Source organism: Ranitomeya imitator, chromosome 6, assembly GCF_032444005.1.
Source record: "Ranitomeya imitator isolate aRanImi1 chromosome 6, aRanImi1.pri, whole genome shotgun sequence".
In the NCBI taxonomy this organism is placed as follows: Eukaryota; Metazoa; Chordata; class Amphibia; order Anura; family Dendrobatidae; genus Ranitomeya; species Ranitomeya imitator.
In genome coordinates this window covers 503,318,058-503,343,037 of record NC_091287.1, presented here as the reverse complement: position 1 = coordinate 503,343,037, position 24,980 = coordinate 503,318,058, and the positions used below count along the sequence as shown (strand labels likewise).

The 24,980-nt window shown below is 44.3% G+C and overlaps 1 protein-coding gene across 1 annotated transcript in view; it reads right to left on the bottom strand.

Moving 5' to 3' along the window:
- ATP6V1C1 (ATPase H+ transporting V1 subunit C1) overlaps positions 1 to 24,980 on the bottom strand; it is a 70,650-nt gene that overhangs the window by 33,827 nt on the left and 11,843 nt on the right. Inside the window, exons 2-3 of the mRNA XM_069731731.1 lie at positions 8,702 to 8,870; positions 8,412 to 8,479 (exon numbers count right to left, since the gene is read on the bottom strand). Coding sequence (XP_069587832.1) covers positions 8,412 to 8,479; positions 8,702 to 8,833 — 200 coding nt within the window. The 5' untranslated portion in view covers positions 8,834 to 8,870. The remainder of the gene's footprint in view (positions 1 to 8,411; positions 8,480 to 8,701; positions 8,871 to 24,980) is intronic.

The window sequence follows — 24,980 nt, the reverse complement described above, 5'->3', positions numbered from 1 at the left end:
ATATGATAAGAAAAGAACGACTAATGAAATCTTTAAATACTGGAAGAAATATGTAATTTGTGCCTATATTATCAGGACCAAGAATCAATCATTTGGTGATGTATTCACTAAACGCAAAGAAATCTACAAAGCTAATGATCTGTAAGAGTAGGTGATTACAAGGAGCGGGAAAATGTCAATCATGATCATAGTACGGACCACGTATATAAAAAACACTGTGTGCACAGCTATGGGGTGGTGCTAAGGTTAGGTTCCCAAACCATTAATATAGGCGGTGGACTCCGTGTCTGGCGGCAGATGCATCCGCCTTCTCTCTTTCCTCTCCTCTCTCAGCTCCATTATGACACTTAGTGCCCAGCGGCAGAGGTATCCGCCTATCCTCATCCTCTCAGTGTCTCATATACCACCAAGTGCGGTCTCCCGCTGTACTTTTTACATACAGTTCTTCTCTGGGAACTACGCTATATACAAGCCCAGCATATCACGTTACTGATGAAGGTCCGTGTGGACCGAAACGTTTCATGTGCTACAATAAATTCATCTTGACGCATTTAAGTTGAGTGCAAGGTTTACTTTCACCATAGTACGGACCAGACCGGCTGAAGGCCCCTGACCCAAACTAATAATCCTGTATATGTCTATGAGGCTACTGAATGAATCAGTGGACATGTGGCCGGTCTGGAGATTGCTGTCCGTATTTGGACCAGGACTGTCACAAGTGTGAAACCAGCCTAAGTCACTAATCATAAATCACATTACGATAGGATTCTAACCTTTAATTAAAGGGGTTGTCTTAGTTTATTAAATGGGTAAAAATGCAAAGTGCTAGATGGAGGCATCGGGAGGGCGGTAATGTCACGATGGGGGCAGGCTTTGCAGCGTTGAGAAGGTCTCCCCCATGTGCTCACCCACCTATACACTCTCTCTCCCCATGTGCTGACTTCTCCCGTCTGTGCTCTCTTCTTTGACGTGTCTACCCCATGTGCTATGTGCTCCTGCTGTACAAAGATGGTGGCAGTCAGTGAATCATTTGGGTGATCCTGGCGGCGGCGTGTTCAGCTGGTGGTACTGAGCAAGAGGCTGCGTATGGTGTATATATAGTGTGTGTGTGTGTGTGTGTGGTGCGTACGGTGTATACAGTGTGTGTGGAGCGCACGGTGTATACAGTGTGCGTGGTGCGTACGGCGTATACAGTGTGTGTGCGGTGCGTACGGCATATACAGTGTGTGTGTGTGTGTGTGTGTGTGGTGCGTATGGCGTATACAGCGTGTGTGGTGTGTATGGTATATAGTGTGTGTGTGGTGCGTACGGCGTATAGTGTGTGTGGTGTGTATGGCGTATAGTGTGTGGTGCATACGACGTATACAGTGTGTTTGTGTGTGGTGCGTACGGCGTATGCAGTGCGTACAGCATATACAGTGTGTGTGGCGTGTGTGGTCTGCGTGTGTGTGGTGTGCGTGGTGTGTACGGCGTATACAGCGTGTGTGGTGCGTACAGCGTATACAGCGTGTATGGGCGTGTACGGCGTCTACAACGTGTGTGTGTGGTATGTACGGTGTATACAGTGTGTGTGTGTGTGTGTGTGTGTGGTGCGCGTACTGCGTATACTGTGTGTGGTGCGCGTGTGTGGTGTGTACGGCGTATACAGTGTGTGTGGTGCGTACAGCGTATACAGTGTGTGTGGTGCGTACAGCGTATACAGTGTGTGTGGTGTGTACGGCGTATACAGTGTGTGTGTGTGTGTGTGGTGTGTACGGCGTATACAGTGTGTGTGTGTGTGTGGTGTGTACGGCGTATACAGTGTGTGTGTGTGTGTGTGTGTGTGTGTGTGTGTGTGTGTGTGTGTGTGTGTGTGTGTGTGTGTGTGTGTGTGGTGCACGTACAGCATATACTGTGTGTGGTGTGACGGTGTCCCGCTGGTGGTACCGCACAAGAGGCTGGTACCACCAGCAGTTTCCATACTGAGACACTCATCACTTGGGTGTCTGTTGTGAATTCTGTGGCAGAGCTCCCTCCTGTGGTCACAAGTGGTACTTCGGCTGATTCTCTCTGGGAGCTTCCGTTTGTGGAGGAAAGTGGTACTGCAGCTTCTGAGTTTCCTCCCTCAGGTGATCTTGTGAGGTCGTTAGGTGCTTCTCTACTTAACTCCACCTAATGCTTTGATCCATGCTTCCTGTCAATGTTCCAGTGTTGGACTTGTTTTTCCCTGGATCATTCCTGTGGCCTGCTGCTCTGCATAGCTAAGTGCTTCTTTGCTATTTGTTTGCTATTTTTTCTGTCCAGCTTGTCTATTTGTTTTGCTGGAAGCTCTGGGACGCAAAGGGTGTACCTCCGTGCCGTTAGTTCGGTACGGAGGGTCTTTTTGCCCCCTTTGCGTGGTTTTCTTTAGGGTTTTGTGTAGACCGCAAAGTTATCTTTCCTATCCTCGCTCTGTTTAGAAAGTCGGGCCTCACTTTGCTGAATCTATTTCATCCCTACATTTGTCTTTTCATCTTACTCACAGTCATTATAAGTGGGGGGCTGCCTTTTCCTTTGGGGTATTTCTCTGAGGCAAGGTAGGCTTATTTTCTATCTTCAGGCTAGTTAGTTTCTCAGGCTATGCCGAGTTGCATAGGCAGAGTTAGGCGCAATCCACGGCTGCCTCTAGTGTTGTTTGGAGAGGATTAGGGATTGCGGTCTGCAGAGTTCCCACGTCTCAGAGCTTGTTCTATGATTTTGGGTTATTGTCAGATCACTGTATGTGTTCTGACCGCTATGTCCATTGTGGTACTGAATTGCCTTTCATAACAGGTGTCCCAATATGGAAGTCGGTGAATTTCCACCACTTGGAACTCTGGGATCCGGACACATCTGGACAGAACAGGATGTGAAGACATTACAGGTAAGTATATATTAAGATCCTCTTTAATTCCCTTCCACACGTGGAGGACAAGCTTATTATCCCGCAGCAGCCTACAAGTGGTGCTCCACTGGTCAGCAGCCGCAGTTAGACATGTCTGACTAACAAATTACCACCAATATAAAAATGGTCACACTGGCGCTCACCCTAAGAAACAACAATCATCCTCAGCTGCTGGAATCCGGACAAAGTAATGCCAACTGTGTCTAAAATATTAAACCATGTAAAACTAACAATACCGCGTTTGAGGATAAACCAGAAAAGAAATAATTCAGCGTCCCTGGATATCGCGCAGGGCAAGAGAAAAAAATGGCCGATAAGCTCCATCTACTTGTGACGTCAGGTACAGGATGGAGCGCTGTGGCGCTCAAAAAAGGAAGGGATGGAGCTGACCAACGCGTTTCGAAGGACCACGCTCTTCTTCCTCAGGGTTACCGCTCCCTAGAATATCCCTCCCATACTCTCTAGCTGATTTCGTGTGCCACCCATACCTTTAACCCCCGACTGTCTAGTGCCTGTTTGTTCACGCATTCACATCCTGATACCAATCCTAAATGGTTAGTGAAGGGCTAAGGCTAGTTTCACACTAGCGTTTACCTGATCTGCGGCGGGCTGCGGACTTCCTCCGTGAAGCCCCGCCCTCCGCTGCTAGCTCCGCCTACATCTGCATGCGGCCTGAGTACCTATATTTAACATTAGGTACGCAGGTCGTGCGGCTGTATGCGGATTGTGCCGCATGCGTCGTTTTATAATGTTAATTATAGGTACACAGGCCGCATGCGGGCCGCATGCAGATGTAGGCGGAGCTAGCAGCAGACGTGCGGCGGAGGACGGGGCTTCACGGAGGAAGTCCGCAGCCCGCCGCAGATCAGGTAAACGCTAGTGTGAAACTAGCCTAAGACGTTTACCTTAGTTAGGGAAAAATTTTAAAAAAATGTATTTATTTCCATTTTCCCATTAGGGCTAGGGCTAGGGTTAGGGCTAGGGTTGGGGCTACAGTTAGGGTTGGGGCTAAAGTTAGGGTTAGGGTTGGGGCTAAAGTTAGGGTTTGGATTACATTTACGGTTGGGAATAGGGTTGGGATTAGGGTTAGGGGTGTGTCAGGGTTCGAGGTGTGGTTAGGGTTACCGTTGGGATTAGGGTTAGGGGTGTGTTTGGATTAGGGTTTCAGTTATAATTGGGGGGTTTCCACTGTTTAGGCACATCAGGGGCTCTCCAAACGCGACATGGCGTCCCATCTCAATTTCAGCCAATTCTGCGTTGAAAAAGTAAAACAGTGCTCCTTCCCTTCCGAGCTCTCCCGTGTCCCCAAACAGGGGTTTACCCCAACATATGGGGTATCAACGTACTCAGGACAAATTGGACAACAACTTTTGGGGTCCAATTTCTCCTGTTACCCTTGGGAAAATACAAAACTGGGGGCTAAAAAATAATTTTTGTGGGAAAAAAGTTTTGTTTTATTTTTACGGCTCTGCATTATAAACTTCTGTGAAGCCCTTGGTGTGTCAAAGTGCTCACCACACATCTAGATGAGTTCCTTAGGGGGTCTACTTTCCAAAATGGTGTCACTTGTGGAGGGTTTCAATGTTTAGGCACATCAGTGGCTCTCCAAACTCAACATGGCGTCCCATCTCAATTCCTGTCAATTTTCCATTGAAAAGTCAAATGGCGCTCCTTCGCTTCCGAGCTCTGTCATGCGCCCAAACAGTGGTTTACCCCCACATATGGAGTATCGGCGTACTCAGGACAAATTGTACAACAACTTTTGGGGTCCATTTTCTCCTGTTACCCTTGATAAAATAAAACAAATTGGAGCTGAAGTACATTTTTTGTGAAAAAAAGTTAAATGTTCATTTTTATTTAAACATTCCAAAAATTCCTGTGAAACACCTGAAGGGATAATAAACTTCTTGAATGTGGTTTTGAGCACCTTGAGGGGTGCAGTTTTTAGAATGGTGTCACACTTGGGTATTTTCTATCATATAGACCCCTCAAAATGACTTCAAATGAGATGTGGTCCCTAAAAAAACGGTGTTGTAAAAATTAGAAATTGCTGGTCAACTTTTAACCTTTATAACTCCCTAACAAAAAAAATTTGGTTCCAAAATTGTGCTGATGTAAAGTAGACATGTGGGAAATGTTACTTATTAAGTATTTTGTGTGACATATCTCTGTGATTTAATTGCATAAAAATTCAAAGTTGGAAAATTGCGAAATTTTCAAAATTTTTGTCAAATTTCCGTTTTTTTTTCACAAATACACGCAGGTAATATCAAATAAATTTTACCACTATCATGAAGTACAATATGTCACGAGAAAACAATGTCAGAATCACCAGGATCCGTTGAAGCGTTCCAGAGTTATAACCTCATAAAGGGACAGTGGTCAGAATTGTAAAAATTGGCCCGGTCATTAACGTGCAAACCACTCTTGGGGGTAAAGGGGTTAACCTGATCGTTAAACGGCGTAACAAGAAAAAAAGTAAAAACACCAGAATTAAGTTTTTTAAGGTTGCCGCAACATTGCATTAAAATGCAATACTGGGCGATCAAAATATCTGCACCAAAATGGTAAAATTAAAAATGTCAGATAATCGCGCTAAAAATAAGCCCTCACCCGACCCGAGATCACAAAAAATGGAGACGCTACTGGTATCGGAAAATGGCACAATTTACTTATTTTTTTAACAAACTCTTTCACCACTTAAATAAAAAAGAACCTAGAATTATTTGGTGTCTATGAACTGGTAATGACCTGGAGAATCATAATGGCAGATCAGTTTTAGCACTTAATGAGCATTAAAAAAAAAAAAAAAACACAACAGAAAACAACTGTGAGATTGCACTTTTTTTTGCAATTTCACTGCAACTGAAGGGGAGCAAAAAATTAAAATGCGCAAAAAAAATAAAATGCAAAACCAAATATACCTCTGGTCGTTAAGGGATTAAAGAAAGAAAGCCTTCAGAAGAAGGCTGTTCGATGAAACGTGCGTAGGGGCAGGCGTTGGCACCCACCAGAGGTAACTATTTGCACATTATTATTGGAACTCTGATGAGTACTTCCATGTCTAGAGATGTTTTATATTCTATTGGTGTTTGAGGTTTAACCATGTGCATTACATTGGCTTGTTTTGGTTCTTTATAGTACCTCTTGATAGCATGGTGGGTTCCTTTGCCAATTTTTGGTTTCCCACTTTTTAATGCCTATTATGTTTGTAATTTTTGTTTTTTTCTTTTCAATAAAATTTGCATTTTTTTTACATCTTTTGGTTCTTGTGTACATTTTTCTTATCGGATTTTCATGTGTTTTTGTACTGAACTGTTACCACGTCCATTGTTGGTTAAATAGGTTTTGGCATCCATTTAGTCTATTTAGATTTTGTTTTGTGTGTGGTACCCCTATTTTTTTGATTCAACTCCTTTGCCTGTAGGCCATGAGTAGCTGTATCGCTTGCCTTTATATACGAGCAGTGGTGGTCTACATTACCTAGAAATCTATGATCGCAGACTTCTGGGTATTTAACTTATAATTTGAGTTCATTTTTGCAATTGCTGTTGAAATCTAGGTCAACACTTGATGCTTTACTCAGTGCCGGCTTGTTAAGGACATGATAAATTCCAAGGTCATGAGCTAAATTGCAGATCCTTTACTGTAACCAGCTCACGAAATGATTCCTCTTGACAGGTGATCACTCCGAAGTAGCAAGTGAGGAGACAGATAATTAGCTATAGTAACCAGCAGAAGCCAGGATGGATATACACGTGGTATTACTCGTAGAGAAAGCAAAGGTGGAAGGTTTCAGCTACAGATAGCGGCCTCCTTTGCCGGGAGCCAAGTTGCCCAAGATGCCCACCACATTTACCCTTTCACTAGCAATGACGGGAATATGGCAATGCGGAAACCTTAGAGATAAGTCATTAATATCAGATCGTTGGAGGTCCAGCACCCATCACACCCACCTATTCGGTGATTATACCCAGCCTCTTGACGCCACTGTTTAGTAGCCAGTGCTATATACTCAAGAAACAAAAAAAAGTCTATTATATGAATAGCCACTAAAGGAATAGGTCAGCACTGCAAAACATCCTTTAAAAAGGACTTGTCACCAGCTCAAAAGTGGCCAGTTTTTGCTTTTATGTTATTCCCACTGCTCCCCCGAGTATTGCGTTTTTGATTTTTTTAAAATCCACCATCCCATTCCAGAGATAAGGACCTTTATATTTAGAGCTTCTATTTAATGGTTGTTGCCAAAAGGGCGTGTCACAGGGTAATAAGGCGGATCAGCCTAGAGACACGCCCCAGAGGATCCGGTGACCATAAATATTAACATTAAATAAAAATGCCCAGCTCTTTAGAATTAAAAAAAAAAAAAAATAAGTGGCATACTCGGGGAAACAGCAGGAAAATAGATAAAGACTGGTCATAAAAAAGAGAAGAATCCAGCAACAGGTGCAATAAAATAATTCTTCTTTATTTAAAGTCCATTAAAATCAATTGTCATTAATAACCGCATACGCATTTCTGATTTATGTCCTTATTTTTTGCATATATGTTACTGACTGAGTTTTCAACATATATATATAGCTAGCATACTGGGGAAATCACTTGTATCACACCCCTCAGGCAATTTGCAAAGCTCTTTAACACTTGATAACACTAAGGCTACTTTCACACTAGCATTAACTGCAATCCGCCGCAATGCGTCGTTTTGCAGAAAAAACGCATCCTGCAAAAGTGCTTGCAGGATGCGTTTTTTCCCCATAGACTTGTATTGACGACGCATTGCGACGGATTGCCACACGTCGCATCCGTCGTGCGACGGATGCGTCGTGCTTCTGCGGACCGTCGGGAGCAAAAAACGCTACATGTAACTTTTTTGCTCCTGACGGACCGCTTTTTCCGACCGCGCATGCGCGGCCGGAACTCCGCCCCCACCTCCCCGCACCTTACAATGGGGCAGCGGATGCGCCGGAGAAATGCATTCGCTGCCTCCGTTGTGCAATGCGTTAAACGCTAGCGTCGGAATCTCTCCCCGACGCATTGCGACGGGGAGATTCCGAAGCTAGTGTGAAAGTAGCCTAACATGTTCAAATAAACGGACTTTCCTTAAAAAATGTATATATACGTAGAAAAATATAATAACAATGTACAAATATACATATGCATAAGTTCCAAAAAAGTACTCAAACATGTATTTAGCGCTTATTCATATTGATGGATTATTCAACAGCTTTGGTCCAGGGAAACATCACATATCAGGAAGAGGTCGTCAATATAGCGACCATACCACCTGATATTGGAGGAAAACCTATGGCCTGAATACATAAACAATTCTTCCCACCTGGAGATGTACAGATTAGCTAACGATTGGGAAAAAAATAGCACCCATCAGGGCTGCTCGCTTTTGTAAAAAATATATTTTTTAAAGACTGGTCATTTTTGATCTCGTGACAGGGCGTCTTTCAGGTACATTTATATTTTTACATTTAGACAAATACAATATAGCATTTACCCTTCTACAAATGAATCCAATTTAGCCAGTTCATCTGACAAACCGACCAGGACATCTAGTGTGCCGACCTACGTTGAAGCAGAAAACAAAAATTATTATCTGATTTTATAACGTGCCCAAGATGTATTTTTGTTTGTTATAAAACCTGTCATAAAATCAATAGCAGCACTTAAGTGTTTGTTTGCCATAAGTAGCTCACAGGGTCACAGACTTTCACCCTCCTTCACAGGATCTCTTGGCTATGACCAGATTTATTTTCCTAAAATCCCAATATTGCACAGATCACTTACCTTCAAGTCAGGTATATTAAACTTGTGGTTGGCAGATAAATTGTTATTCTTGATGGTGGCAGCCATGAGTTTTTCCCAAGTTTGCTGGCATGTTTTCTCCCCAGGAGCAGAGATCAACCAAAACTCGGTCATGATTGTGGTTTAAGTGTTGGTTGTAGAAAGAATCTCACTAGAACGACACAAAAAATAAATGAGACCAAGATGATCGCTCTTTAAAATAATAATAATAATAATAATAATAATTTTATTTATATAGCGCCAACATATTCCGCAGCGCTTTACAAATTATAGAGGGGACTTGTACAGACAATAGACATTACAGCATAACAGAAATACAGTTCAAAACAGATACCAGGAGGAGTGAGGGCCCTGCTCGCAAGCTTACAAACTATGGGGAAAAGGGGAGACACGAGAGGTGGATGGTAACAATTGCTTTAGTTATTCGGACCAGCTATAGTGTAAGGCTCAGGTGTTCATGTAAAGCTGCATGAACCAGTTACCTGCCTAAGTATGTAGCAGTACAGACACAGAGGGCTAATACTGCATAAAGTGTATGAGAACATGATGCGAGGAACCTTTTTTTTTTTTTTTTTTTTATTATAAATAGGCCACACAGGGATCGTTAGGTTAATGCATTGAGGCGGTAGGCCAGTCTGAACAAATGAGTTTTTAGGGCACGCTTAAAACTGTGGGGATTGGGGATTAATCGTATTAACCTAGGTAGTGCATTCCAAAGAATCGGCGCAGCACGTGTAAAGTCTTGGAGACGGGAGTGGGAGGTTCTGATTATTGAGGATGCTAACCTGAGGTCATTAGCGGAGCGGAGGGCACGGGTAGGGTGGTAGACTGATACCAGGGAGGAGATGTAGGGTGGTGCTGAGCCATGGAGTGCTTTGTGGATGAGGGTAGTAGTTTTGTACTGGATTCTGGAGTGGATGGGTAGCCAGTGTAATGACTGGCACAGGGTAGAGGCATCGGTGTAACGGTTGGTGAGGAATATGATCCTGGCTGCAGCATTCAGGACAGATTGGAGCGGGGAGAGTTTTGCAAGAGGGAGACCGATTAGTAGAGAGTTACAATAGTCCAGACGAGAATGAATAAGTGAAACAGTCAGAGTTTTTGCAGAGTCGAAAGTAAGAAAAGGGCGAATTCTAGAAATGTTTTTGAGATGCAAGTAAGAAGAGCGAGCCAGTGATCGGATGTAGGGGGTGAATGAAAGGTCAGAATCAAGGATGACCCCAAGGCAGCGGGCATGTTGCTTTGGAGTAATGGTGGAACCGCACACGGAGATGGCAATGTCAGGCAAAGGTAGGTTAGTAGAGGGAGAGAACACGAGGAGTTCAGTTTTTGACAGGTTTAGTTTCAGATAGAGGGAGGACATGATGTTAGAGACAGCGGTAAGACAATCACTGGTGTTTTCTAAAAAGGTCGGTGTGATATCGGGAGCAGAAGTGTATAATTGGGTGTCGTCAGCATAGAGATGGTACTGGAAACCAAATCTACTGATTGTTTGTCCAATAGGGGCAGTATACAACGAGAAGAGTAGGGGGCCTAGGACTGATCCTTGAGGAACCCCAACAGTAAGGGGAAGGTGAGAGGAGGAGGAACCAGCAAAACATACAGTGAAGGATCGGTCAGAGAGATAGGAGGAGAACCAGGAGAGAACGGTGTCCTTGAGGCCGATGGAGCGGAGCATAGTGAGGAGGAGCTGATGATCCACAGTGTCGAATGCTGCAGAGAGATCCAAGAGAATTAGCATGGAGTAGTGACCATTAGATTTAGCTGTTAGTAGGTCATTAGAGACTTTAATGAGGGCAGTTTCAGTAGAGTGTAAAGAGCGGAAGCCAGATTGAAGAGGGTCGAGAAGAGAGTTATCTGAGAGATAGCGGGTAAGACGGGAGTGGACCAGGCGTTCGAGGAGTTTAGAGATGAAGGGAAGATTAGAGACAGGTCTATAATTAGCGGCACAGTTTTGATCGAGGGATGGTTTTTTAAGTAATGGATGTATGATGGCATGCTTAAATGAGGAGGGAAAAATACCGGAAGTGAGGGAAAGGTTGAATATTTTTGTTAGGTGAGAGGTGATAGCCGGGGAAAGGGACTGGAGGAGATGTGACGGAATGGGGTCACTGGTGCAAGTGGTCGGGCGAGAAGATGCAAGGAGCCTGCTTACTTCTTCTTCTGTAACTGCTTCAAAGTCAGAGAGTGAACTAGATGCAGTGGGGGAGGGAGGACAGTGCATGGTATGAAGAGATTGGGAGATGATTTCCTGTCGAATGTGGTCAATTTTTTCTTTGAAGTAATTGGCCAGATCGTCAGCACGGAGATCCGTGGTTGGGGCCTGCTCTCTTGGGTTGAGTAGGGACTGGAACGTGTCAGAGACGTTTAGGGTTATTGGACAGGGAGGTGATGAGGGTGTTGAAGTAGGTTTGTTTGGAGAGGTGAATGGATAAGGCAAAAGTTACAATGACTGTCCAGTTAGGAGCTCAAAAGTGATATGTAAGTAAGTACCTACAAGACAATTTTTCTCTTACCACTTGGATGTTTTTTTATCTCACATCTATGGTTTTAGGAGACTGATTAACCGAATGTAGTCCCACTGGAAGCGATGACTTCATGAAAAAAAAAAAAAAATTGAAATTGGCGCTGGCTGAGGAGTAGCATCTATCATCGATCAACGATAGCTGCTACTGCGCAGGTGGCGCCATCTTGGAGAAGGATTTTTTTTTCTCTAGCAAGATGGCTCCGCAAGCACCCGCGTAATAGCAGCTATCAGATCACAGATAGCCGATACTGCGCAAGTGAGGCAGGCGCCATTTTCAAACGGATTTTTTTTTAATGAATATGAGGATAAGATCAAACAAAATAATTATATATGCACATTAGATATGCGATCAGGCTGCACCACTGGCACCTGCCTGCAGAAGTGTTTTTTTTATTTTTGGGGGGAGACGGGGGGGTCAGAAGCCATTACACATGAATACCTAAGCAGAACACCACATTAAGACCCTCTTCTCCTACAGCCCCTCCAACAGGCCGCCCCGGAGCACGAGTATATCATTAACTGAACATAAAGCTCAATAAACAACCACACGATGGATTTCATCAACCAAGGTATCATTTTAAGGCCGGAGTCACAAAATTGGTCCGAGTATTCACAGCGCTGACGTCGGAAAGGTGAACTCGAAGGACCTGTCTGATGGCACCGCAAGCAGGAGAACTTTCTCACTCTCGCTGTGCCATCGGATAGGTAATAGGTAGTGATGAGCGAGTGTACTCGTTGCCCGGGTTTTCCTGAGCACGCTCGGGTGACTGAGTATTTTTTTTAGAGCTGCAGCTGAATGATTTACATCTGTTAGCCAGCATAAGTACATGTGGGGGTTGCCTCGTTGCTAGGGAATCCCCACATGTAATCAAGCAGGCTAGTAGCTGTAAATCATTCAGCTGCCGCAATGAAAATCTCCGAGCAGTCATAAATACTCGGAGGTCACCCGAGCTTGCTCAGGAAAGCCCGAGCAACGAGTACAGTCGCTCATCACTAGTAATAGGAGCTCAGAGAGAGACACTGGGCACACGGTGCTTAGTATCTGCTGGGTGACAGGCTGTATGGTCTCATCACTAGTGTTGAGCGATACCTTCCCATATCGGGAAATATCGGTATCGGATTGGATCGGCCGATATCCAAAAAATATTGGATATCGCCGATACACGATAACAATGCAAGTCAATGGGACAAAAATATTGGTACGTAAATAAGCCCTTTCTGTCCTTCTACATCTTGTTCCGGAGAGGGGAGAGTGTGGGCGGTGCGTGGGCGGACACTATGCGTGTGTGTGTGCGGGGTCTTTGCGGGCCTGCCGGGGATCTGTATGGGCCTCTCAGGGGTCTGAGCGTGCCTGCCAGGGGTCTGTGCGTGCGTGCCGGGGCTCTGTGCGTGCGTGCCGGGGCTCTGTGCGTGCATGCCGGGGCTCTGTGCGTGCATCGTCCGATGGGACTACAAGTCTCATCGGACGATGCCTACTACAGTGACAGTGATTGACACATTAGCCAATGATGGGAAAGTAGTAGTCCCATCATCCGGCTAATGTGTTGAATGAAAAAAAAAAAAACATACATACTACATACATACTACAGTGCCGGCAAAAAAAATCTTTACAAGTTCAATGAAACCACAAAATCTTAATATTCAAGTGGATTCAAGTCTTTTATTGTGGATATTTTATTACAATTAGTATTTTGTCATGTCACCCTTACATTTTATCACCATCTGCAGTTGTTTAGGCATGGATTCAGCAAGGCTGGCTAAGTATGTGGAGTCCATGTTTACCCACAGTGTCTTCAGCACCTCCTTTAGATTGTTGATGTTGCTGGGTCGTGTCTCGTGTCCTTTGAGCCTCCCCTGACCAGCCTGAAAGTGTTCTCATCACTAAACATCACTTTCTTCCACTCTTCAGATGTCCAATCTTGATATTTCTTACATAAGGCAAGCCTTTTCGTCTTCATTGCTGCTGTGAGCAGGGGCTTCTTTGCGGCACGGCAACTTGGTAGATCCAGGTCCTTCTGCAGGCAGTGACGAATTGTCCTAGTTGCGATGTTTTGGAGGAGCATAGGGTACTTAGTTATAGAAGGATGTGACATCACTTCACGCTTCAGAAGCTTATCAGTCCTTGGTGAAGTCTTCTTAGGTGCGCCAGAGCCTGGCTTCCTCTGCGGTACCATCCCAGGAGGCAATGATGCCGCCAACCTCTTCAGTTGATACATTACTTTTCTTGACACGCCCAGATCTCTAGCTACAGCAATCACAGAAGCCCCCTTCTCGAGCAGAGTCAAGGCACGGGATATCTCTTCCATTTTAAGCTTCGTTCGACCCATTGTGGGAGATAATAAAAAACTGAGGGAGATAATAAAAGACTGCCTAATAGCAAAAGTGGCTGAGCTGCACATAACAACCAATCAGAGTGCAGCTTTCGCTTTACCAGAGAAGTGAAAACTGAGCGTTGATTGGTTGATATTTGCAACAAAGCCAGCTTTAATATTAGACAGTTTTTAATTATCTCCCCCATTGTGTACACTTTTAAAAAGTGAAATTATGATGAGGATTTTATATGTAAGGTTTTTTTTTTTTGCTGTGCAAGTGTAAAGAATTTTTTTGCCAGCACTGTACATACATACAATAATAAATAAATAATCTTTATTTTTATATAGCGCTAACATATTCTGCAGCGCTTTACAGTTTTTTTTACACACACATTATCATCACTGTCCCCGATGGGGCTCACAATCTAGAATCCCTATCAGTATGTCTTTGTAATGTGGGAGGAAACCGGAGTGCCCGGAGGAAACCCACGCAAACACCCAGGACAAACTCTTTGCAGATGTTGTCCTGGGTGGGATTAGAACCCAGGACCCCAGCGCTGCAAGGCTGCAGTGCTAACCACTGCGCCACCGTGCTGCTTCATACATTACATACATACAGTACATTAAACAGAGTTCATACTCACCATCACTTGTCACTTTGTTCCCCGAAGCCAGTGTCATCTGTAAAAAAATATGAAACTAAACAACCAATATACTCCCTGGCCGCAAAAATCCATGAGTGTCCCACGACGATCTCCCATAGAGAACGGCAGCATCAGCTGATGCGACCGCTCTCCAGGGGCTCCAGGAACACAATGACGGGAGGAAGGTATCCTTCCGCACTGTATTCCTCCACCGCTGTAAAAAAAATAGTCCCTAGTCTCACTTTTGGCATTGCTGTGTGAGAAATTTTCCCATGCAGCAATTGCCATAAAGTGAGACTTTGTCCTAAGGTAACCTCTCAGTGATGCACTGCAGGAGCCATTGTCTCCTGTCAGTGTGTCACTGAGCGACCTATAGAGCAGTGACATCACCCGATGTTCTATATGGGACACTCGTTATTAATTGGACTACGGCGGACAGGTAGCATACGGTTTATTATTTTACGGTTTTTGCAGGCGCTTAAGTATGGTAAGTATGCTGAAATGAAGAATATTAAAATACTTTTTTCCTAATGTGTGCGTGTTTTATTAAGCCTTTATTACTGTTGGATTAATAATGGATAGGCGTCTTATTGACGTCCCTCCGTTATTAACCGGCTTAATGTCACCTTACAATAGCAAGCTGACATTAACCCCTTATTACCCCATATCCCATCGCTACATGGGAGTGGGAAGAGAGGGGCTAAGTGCCAGAATTGGCGCATCTTACAGATACACCATTTCTGGGGTGGCTGCGGACTGATATTCGTAGCCGGGGGGGGGGCAATATCCATGGCCCCTCTCTAGGCTATGAATATCAGCCCTCAGCTGTCTGCGTAGCCTTTCTGGCTATAAAATATAGGGAACCCCCATGTCATTTTTTGGGGGGTCCCTCTATTTTAATAGCCAGTAAAGGCTACGCAGACAGCTGTGGGCTGATATTCATAGCAGGCTACAAATATTGGCCCCCGGCCGTCGGCTTTTCCCCTCTGATGCAGAAAATTGCACGGGAGCCCACGCCATTTTTTTTTTTAAAAATTCAACGCTCATTAAGGCCTCTTTCACACTTGCATCGGTACGGGTCCGTCGCTGTGCGTCGGGCCGATGTACCGACGCATGTTGTGAAATTTGTGCACGACGTGGGCAGCAGATGCAGTTTTTCAATGCATCCGCTGCTCATTCTGAAGTCCGGGGAGGAGGGGGCGGAGTGGCGGACGTGACAGACAAAAAAACCTTCACTTGAACGTTTTTTGTGCCGACTGTCTGCCAAAACACGACGGATCCGTTGCACGACGGACGCGACTTGTGGCCATCCGTCGCTAATACAAGTCTATGGGTAAAAACGCATCCTGCGAGTACATTTTCCCAAAACGACGGATTGCGACGGATTGCTAAAAACGCAAGTGTGAAAGTAGCCTTAGAAACATCGGCCTATTATATATCTATGGATATATCTATCTATAGATATATATATATATATATATCTATAGATAGATATCTCTATAGATACATAGACTGTGTTCCAAATTATTATGCAAATGATATTTTTCTTGGATTTTCCTAAATGGTCGGTGCAAATGACAGTCAGTCTAATAAAAGTCATCACTCATCACCCGTTAAGATTATACATCGAATTTTATTGAAGAAACCTCCCAATGATAACAGTATAATCTCCAAAATAAATAAAAACTCAAAATGCACTGTTCCAAATTATTAGGCACAGTAGAATTTACATAGTAACAGTTATTAAGGTTGAAGGAAGACTTCAAGTCCATCTAGTTCAACCCATAGCCTAACCTAACATGCCCTAACATGATGATCCAGAGGAAGGCAAAAAAAAACCATGTGGCAAAGAGTAAGCTCCACTTTGGGGAAAAAAATTCCTTCCTGACTCCACATACGGCAATCAGACCAGTTCCCTGGATCAACGCCCTATCAAGGACTCTAGCATATATAACCTGTAACATTATACTTTTCCAGAAAGGCATCCAGTCCCATTACAACATCATACGGCAGAGAGTTCCATAGTCTCACTGCTCTTACAGTAAAGAATCTGCGTCTGTTATTATGCTTAAGCCTTCTTTCCTCCAGACGAAGAGGATGCCCCCCCTAGTCATTGTCTCAGGTCTATGATTAAAAAGATAATCAGAAAGGTCTTTATACTGTCCCCTCATATATTTATACATTAAAATAAGATCACCCCTTAAGGTACCGTCACATTTAGCGACGCTGCAGCGATCTAGACAACGATCCCGATCGCTGCAGCGTAGCTGTGTGGTCGCTTTAGAGCTGTCACACAGACAGCTCTCCAGCGACCAACTATGCGAAGTCCACTGGTAACCAGGGTAAACATCGGGTTACTAAGCGCAGGGCCGCGCTTAGTAACCCGATGTTTACCCTGGTTACCAGTGCTAATGTAAGAAAAAACAAACACTACATACTTAAGGCTCCTTCACATTAAGCGACGCTGCAGCGATACCGACAACGATCCGGATCGCTGCAGCGTCACTGTTTGGTCGCTGGAGAGCTGTCACACAGACCGCTCTCCAGCGACCAACGATGCCGGTAACCAGGGTAAACATCGGGTTACTAAGCGCAGGGCCGCGCTTAGTAACCCGATGTTTACCCTGGTTACCAGCGTAAAAGTAAAAAAAAACAAACACGACATACTTACCTACCACTGTCTGTCCCCGGCGCTCTGCACTCCTCCTGCACTGGCTGTGAGCACAGCGGCCGGAAAGCAGAGCGGTGACGTCACCGCTCTGCTTTCCGGCTGACCGACGCTCACAGCCAGTGCAGGAGGAGTGCAGAGCAGAGCGCCGGGGACAGACAGCTGTAGGTAAGTATGTAGTGTTTGTTTTTTTTTACTTTTACGCTGGTAACCAGGGTAAACATCGGGTTACTAAGCGCGGCCCCGCGCTTAGTAACCCGATGTTTACCCTGGTTACCGGTGAAGACATCGCTGGATCGGTGTCACACACGCCGATCCAGCGATGTCCACGGGAGATCAAGCGACGAAATAAAGTTCTGGACTTTGTTCAGCGACCAACGATCTCCCAGCAGGGGCCTGATCGTTGGTCGCTGTCACACATAACGATTTCCTTAACGATATCGTTGCTACGTCACAAAAAGCAACAATATCGTTAACGATATCGTTATGTGTGAAGGTACCTTTACATTCCGGTGTCTGTCCCCCGGCGCTGTGCTTTCCTGCACTGACTGTGAGCGCCGGCCGGCCGTAAAGCACAGCGGTGACGTCACGCTGTAATCTGCTTTATGGCCGGCCGGCGCTGACAGTGCAGGGAAGAAGAACGCCGGGGGACGCGACAGACACCGGAATGTAAGTATGTACTGTTTGGTTTTTTTTACATTTACACTGGTAAACAGGGTAAATATCGGGTTACTAAGCGCGGCCCTGCGCTTAGTAACCCGATGTTTACCCTCGTTACCAGTGAAGACATCGCTGAATCGGCGTCACACACGCCGATTCAGCGATGTCTGCGGGAGATCCAGCGACGAAATAAAGTTCTGGACTTTCTGCTCCGACCAGCGATGTCGCAGCAGGATCCTGATCGCTGCTGCGTGTCAAACACAACGATATCGCTATCCAGGACGCTGCAACGTCACGGATCGCTAGCGATATCGTTGTGAAGTTGGTCAGTGTGAAGGTACCTTTAGTCTTCATTTTTCCAAACTAAATAGCCCCAAGTGTAATAACCTATCTTGGTATTGCAGACCCCCCCAGTCCTCTAATAACCTTGGTCGCTCTTCTCTGCACCCGCTCCAGTTCAGCTATGTCTTTCTTATACACCGGAGACCAGAACTGTACACAGTATTCTAAGTGTGGTCGAATTTCTATACATTTGATATGTTTTAAAGAACTGAAAATGCTCATTTTTGGAATTTGCAGCGTTAGGAGGTCACATTCACTGAACAAAACTCCAAAACCTCCTAACAGGCCAAGTTACATGTTAACATAGGAACCCTTCTTTGATATCACCTTCGCAATTCTTGCATCCATTGAACTTGTGAGTTTTTGGAGAGTTTCTGCTTGTATTTCTTTGCATGAAGTCAGAATACCCTCTCAGAGCCGCTGTTTTGATGTGATCTGCCTCCCACCCTCATAGATCTTGTGCTTGATGATACTCCAAAGGTTCTCTGTAAGGTTGAGGTTAGGGGAAGATGGTGGCCACACCATGAGTTTATCTCCTTTTATGCCGATAGCAGCCAATGACTCAGAGGTTTCTTTGCAGCATGAGATGGGGCATTGTCATGCATGAAGATGATTTTGCTCCTGAAGGCACGTTTCTGCTTTTTAGACCATGGAAGAAAGTTGTCAGTCAGAAACTCTAAATACTTTGCAGAGGTCATTTTTACACCTTCAGGAACCTTAAAGGGCCCTACCAGCTGTTTCCCCATGAGTCTGGCCCAAAATGTGACTCCTCCACCTCCTTGCTGATGTCGCAGCCTTGTTGGGACATGGTGGCAATCCACCAACCATCCACTACTCCATCCATCTGGACCATCCAGGGTTGCTTGACACTCATCAGTAAACAAGACTATTTGGAAATTAGTGTTCATGTATGTCTGGGCCCACTTTAAACATTTCTGCTTTTGAACACTGTTTAAGGGTGGCTGAATATTAGGTTTACGCACCACAGCAAGCTTTTGAAGGATCCTACACCTTGAGGTTCGAGGGACTCCAGAGGCACCAGCAGCTTCAAATAACTGTTTGCTGCTTTGTAATGGTATTTTGGCAGCTGCTCTCTTAATCCCATGAATTTGTCTGGCAGAAACCTTCCTCATTATGCCTTTATCTGCATGAACTCTGTGGTCTGTTTCAGTCACAAATCTCTTCACAGTATGATGACCACTCTTACGTTTTCGTGGAATATCTAATGTTTTCATAACTTGTCTAAGGCATTGCACTATTTAATGCTTTTCAGCAGCAGAGAGATCCTTTTTAGTTCCCATATTACTTGAAACCTTTGGCCTGCTTAATAATGTGGAACATAATTTTTAAGTAGTTTTCCTTTAATTAGAATCACCTGGAAAACTTTGATTTCAGTGATCCATTGAGCCCTGAGACAATACCATCCATGAGTTTATTTGAAAAACAAAACAATTAAATCTTTATGACACTTAAATTCAATTTGCATAATAATTTAGAACACAGTGCAGATGTATCTATCCATATATCTGGCTGCTTTCACACATCAGGTTTTTGCCGTCAGGCATAATCCCGCGAGTTTTGAAAAAAAAAACGGATCCGTTTTTTTCTGCCATATTTGTTTTTTTCCGCAGGAGACTAGGGACTATTTTTTTTTTACAGCGGCGGAGGAATACAGTGCGCTGTTCCCGGAGCCCCTAGAGAGCGGTAGATCGGGAGATCGTCGTGGGACACTCGTGGATTTCTGCGGACAGGGAGTATATTGGTTGTTTGTTATTTTCATATTTTTTTTTTTACAGATGACACTGGCTTCGGGGAACAAAGTGACAAGTAATGGTGAGTATGAACTCTATGTTTAATGTACTGTATGTATGTATGTATGTATGTATGTATGTATGTATGTTTTTTTTTTTTTTTTCATTCAACACATTAGCCGGATGATGGGACTACTACTGTCCCATCATTGGCTAATGTGTCAATCACTGTCGTAGGCATCGTCCGATGGGACTTGTAGTCCCATCAGACGATGCCTGCACAGAGCCCCGGCACACACGCACAGAGCCCCGGCACACACGCACAGAGCCCCGGCACACACGGACGCAGTCTCTGCCCACACACCGCCCAGACTCCATTATAGTGCATCATTGCACTATAGGAACTTCCGATTCCGGTATCAGATATCGCAAAAGTATCGGAACTCGGTATCGGAATTCCGATACAGCAAATATCGGCCGATACCCGATATTTGCAGTATCGGAATGCTCAACACTACTCATCACGCAACCACGCAGCCTGTCATCTAAACATAGCAGAGCTAGAGCCATCGTGGGACAAATGGATTAGCAGCATCTCTGTGGAAAGGTGAGGAATATCGCTGTTTATTTTTTTTAACTCTTCTGCAGATGACGAAGGCATCGGGGGAATGGGCGAGGTCATCAATGTGGTTTAATTAAGAATATTAAAGGAGTCTGTGTCATTCTTTCAATAAAAGGACTTTTTATGGGTGTCTGTTTTCATACAATGTGACTATGGGGTTAGTAATGAGGGCGTCTTAAGGTACCGTCACATTTAGCGACGCTCCAGCGATATAGACAACGATCCGACCTAAACTAGATCGCTGGAGCGTCGCTGTTAGATCGCTGTAGAGATGTCAAACACAGCAACTCCAGAACGATGCAGGAGCGATCCACTGACGTACTTTTCGTTCTCGCTGGTTGTTAGCTCTGTGAAAAAACATTGCAGGCATCGTTGCATTTGCTGTCAAACATGACGAATCACGCCGACCTGACGACCAAATAAAGTTCTGGACTTTCAGCTCCGACCAGCGATGTCACAGCGGGACCCTGATCGCTGCTGCGTGTCAAACACAACGAGATCGCTATCCAGGGCGCTGCAACGTCACGGATCGTTGTCGTTCTCGTTGTAAAGTTGCTCAGTGTGAAGGTACCTTTATTGACACCTCTCCATTACTAACCTCGGGGCTTGACGAGACCTGACAATACAAAGGTGACATCAACCCCCCCAACTATCACCCTACTTGCCACTGCTACAGGGCAAGTGGTGAAGAGCAAAGATAAGTGCCAGAATTGGCACATCTTAGAGATGCGCCTTATCTGGGGAGGCTGAGAGCTGATGTTTTTAGCCTGGGGGCAGTATCGATGGCCCCTTCCTGGGCTATTAATATCAGCCCGCAGCTACCTGTATAGCCTTTGCTGGTTATTATTTATAGGGGGACTCCACGTCATTTTTTTGGGGGGTTCCCCATTTTAATAGCCAGTAAAGGCTAAGTATACAGTTGTGAGCTGATATTAATAGTCTCTTCTCAGGCTATAAAAATCGGCCCCCAGACATCGACTTTCCCTATGCTGGTTATGAAAATCGTGTGGCTTCACCCAACCACTAACCACGAGTGGAGAAAATGTTATTCTGTGAAAAAAGGACAAGAAAGCAAAAATTCTGCCGGGGTATGTAAACTTTTGACCACAATTGTACATAACGTGCAGCACAGATTCATCTCAACTAAAGCAGAGATCATTAGATCAGGAACAGAACAGACATTTATAACGCATTTCATAAATTTCCCAAATTCTTACGAAAACATATACAGCAAATCCTGCATTGTACTACTGCACCCAATGTATTATATATTTTAGGACTCGGTCCATTCTATATTGACTTCGACTACACCAAAATGGACACAGTCTCCGACTCCACAGCCCTGCTTTTTATTGATTAAAGAAGTGCCTATACGGCTATACTACTTTGTAAAGATGAGTTTCCTTTAAGGGAAAGCAGAAGAGAAAATTCTCCCTAAGACTAAAGAAATATTTAGGTAAAACGCTTCCCTCTTGTAGATACTAGTACTGCACAATATACGGTAAACCACTTGACACTAATAATTAGTTTCCATCTTGAAGCGTCTGAGTCACAGCATTAATAACGAAGAGAGGCCCTTCTTGCTGTACAACGCTAACAACAAATTAAAGGACATCAGAGATGTTTTTCACCTTTATTTGTTCTGTTCGTCGAGCCGTCACAACTTGAAAACGGTGTTAAAAGGTGAATGATGATCTCTAAGTACAAGTATCGAACGACTGCACACAAATAATGCTTCGTTAATTCTGCACTTTCATCCAGAGCTGCACTCAGAATGCGCCAGCATCCTCTGCTTGTTCAGTACCTTGTTCACAGCTGAATAAGGCTGCAGTACATTAGACAATGTGCAGCGGTGTGATGTCTGTAGCGCTCACTGCCGCGAACTACACATTATGGGGATGTCAGCACTAGTCTTCATTTATATCCACTATAGACGGGTTTTTTATTACTTTCCGCATATGGCGATTATCCGAAGAAATATAATCACCTGCCTAATATTGTGAAAACCCCTCCTCAATCCTCCAAAACCCATTACCTGTCAAAGCAGCAGATCATGTTAGTTCTTGAAGCTATGAGCTGCGACCTCCAAGATTTGGGCTTGCTTGTCCAGCAGATCCCACATCAGATCTGCAAATTTTGGAAACCAAGTCCATTTGCATATTTAATTTTCCAAAGGAGAATTGCATGGCCTAAAAGTCTCCTTACCCTCCACAAACGTAAAGACGTTACCCCCTGTAAACCCAGTTAAAATATGTTGTGCTCCTCAAACCATTCCTGGACGATATTGCAGCTGACAGAGCCTCTGGCCACTGCTCCTCACACATCAATGGACCTTCGGTACTCATGATTTTGCTGCAGATTGACCAGTTCTCACCCATTTGGTGGGTATTAACCCCCGTTACATCCAACACATCAGATTTAAAAATTGTCTGCCTAATATATTCCACCCCTTGACATGTGCCATTGTCACAGCCTGATGTTAAAATCCTTACTAGACAGTGGTTTTAAAATGTGGCTGAATGTTGTATATCTAAAGCCTTGTTCACACCACGTGCTTGTGGGTCTACTTGAACTATCAGTTTTTACTGTAAAAAACATATTGTAATGCATAAGTCTGCAAAGTATATAACGTATGTCAGACAGTATTCATTTGTACACATTAATTTTTTTATTTACAAGATGTAAATATTCAACTCTCATCCATTAAAAAAAAAAAAAAGACAAAAAAATTATTTATTTATTTTTAATAACATTGCAGCCTATGAAAAACAGATGCAAACGTATTGTCATAATTTGCATAATGTTTTTCTTCCAAAAAAGTTGAAAGCTCCATGTCCATTAAAACAAACAAAAAAACAAAAAAAAACACCTTTTTATCTGCCATATAAATGCTAAAAAAAAAAATAGGTATTGCTGCTTTCGACTATATTACTATATAAAAACATGTAGCTCTAAAATATTAAAAAGAACTGGTGTGAAACAAGCCTAAAATGAAATAGAACTCTGCAAAAGGTCTTGGTTAAAAAAAAAAGTTATTTGTCTCCATGGCAACAGACTACAAACAACTCTGTAGTCAGCTAACGTACGTCTTGCTACCCTAAAACATGTTTGTAGAGGACAATAAGGGATTGTGACTGCAGGATAAGAGCACTTCATTTTTGGCTTTTATTTCTTTTCCCATAAAAGGTCTTTGAAAGCTTCCCATCATTTACCTGCGGTTACCCGTCTGGATCATAGCTGAACTAAATCCCAAATGTCAATTTACTAAGATCGTAATTGAGCAGACTGGAGCCCACGGATGGATGGAACGGCAGGAATTACATAAGAGAATGAAAAAGAAAGGTAAAGAAATTAAAAAAATAAAATAAAGGCAAAAAATGTCCTCTAGAAATGCTGTTTATAGCTTAAGAAATGGGGCAGGACAGTCATGTGATCCTTGGATGAGTGTTTATGATGGGGCAGTAGAGGAAAAAAAATATATATAAGATTTTGAAATCTGGAAGGAAGCTAAGCCCCACGAGAAGTCCCCTGCCCCTAACCAGTAGTCACAACAGCCCATCTACAGCCCCATTATCATATCTCCTGTCCATAAGCTAATAACCCCCCAGTAGCCACAGCAATCTCTCAGCCCTCCTGGCATGTAGAAAAAACAGCAACATTACCACCCTGCCCACCCCCTCCCAGAAGCCACATTAACACTCACGCATCTAAATTTCCACCTCTCCATGCCCTCTAGGAAGTTAAAGCCATAATCCCACAACAAAGCTTACAAGTACCTCCACATGAGAAACCCTTTCACTAGATACAGCCTCAATACCCCATTATCTCTCAAACACAGCCACAACTTCTCCCCTTTCAGTAGACACAACTACAATAACCCCCAGTCCACCCCTCACAATAGTAAAAGCCAAAATCTCCATAGCCCAAACCTTGTCAATTGTCAAAGCCACAATGTCCCCAGCCCACTCCCTATCAATAGTCACAGGCACAATGTCCCCAGCCCAGCCCCTATCAATAGTCCCAGCCGCAATTTCCCCAGCTGATCCCCCATCAATATTCAGAGCCACAATGTCCCCAGCCCAGCCCCTATCAATAGTCACAGTCGCAATTTCCCCAGCTCACCCCCTATCAATATTCACAGGCACAATGTCCCCAGCCCACTCCCTATCAGTATTCACAGGCACAATGTCCCCAGTCCACTCCCTATCAATATTCACAGAAACAATGTCCCCAGCCCACTCCCTATCAACAGTCACAGCCACAATGTCCCCAGCCCACTCCCTATCAATATTTACAGCCACAATGTCCCCAGCCAACTCCCTATCAATATTCACAGGCACAATGTCCCTAGCCCACTCCCTATCAATAGTCACAGCCACAATGTCCCCAGCCCACTCCCTATCAATAGTCACAGCCACAATGTCGCCAGCCCACTCCCTATCAATAGTCACAGCCACAATGTCCCCAGCCCACTCCCTATCAATAGTCACAGCCACAATGTCCCCAGCCCACTCCCTATCAATATTCACAGGCACAGTGTCCCTAGCCCACTCCCTATCAATAGTCACACCCTATCAATAGTCAAAGCCACATGGTCCCCAGCCCACCCCCTATCAATAGTCACAGCCACAATGTCCCCAGCCCACTCCCTATCAATAGTCACAGCCACAATGTCCCCAGCTCACCCCTATCAATATTCACAGCCACATGGTCCCCAGCCCACCCCCTATAAATA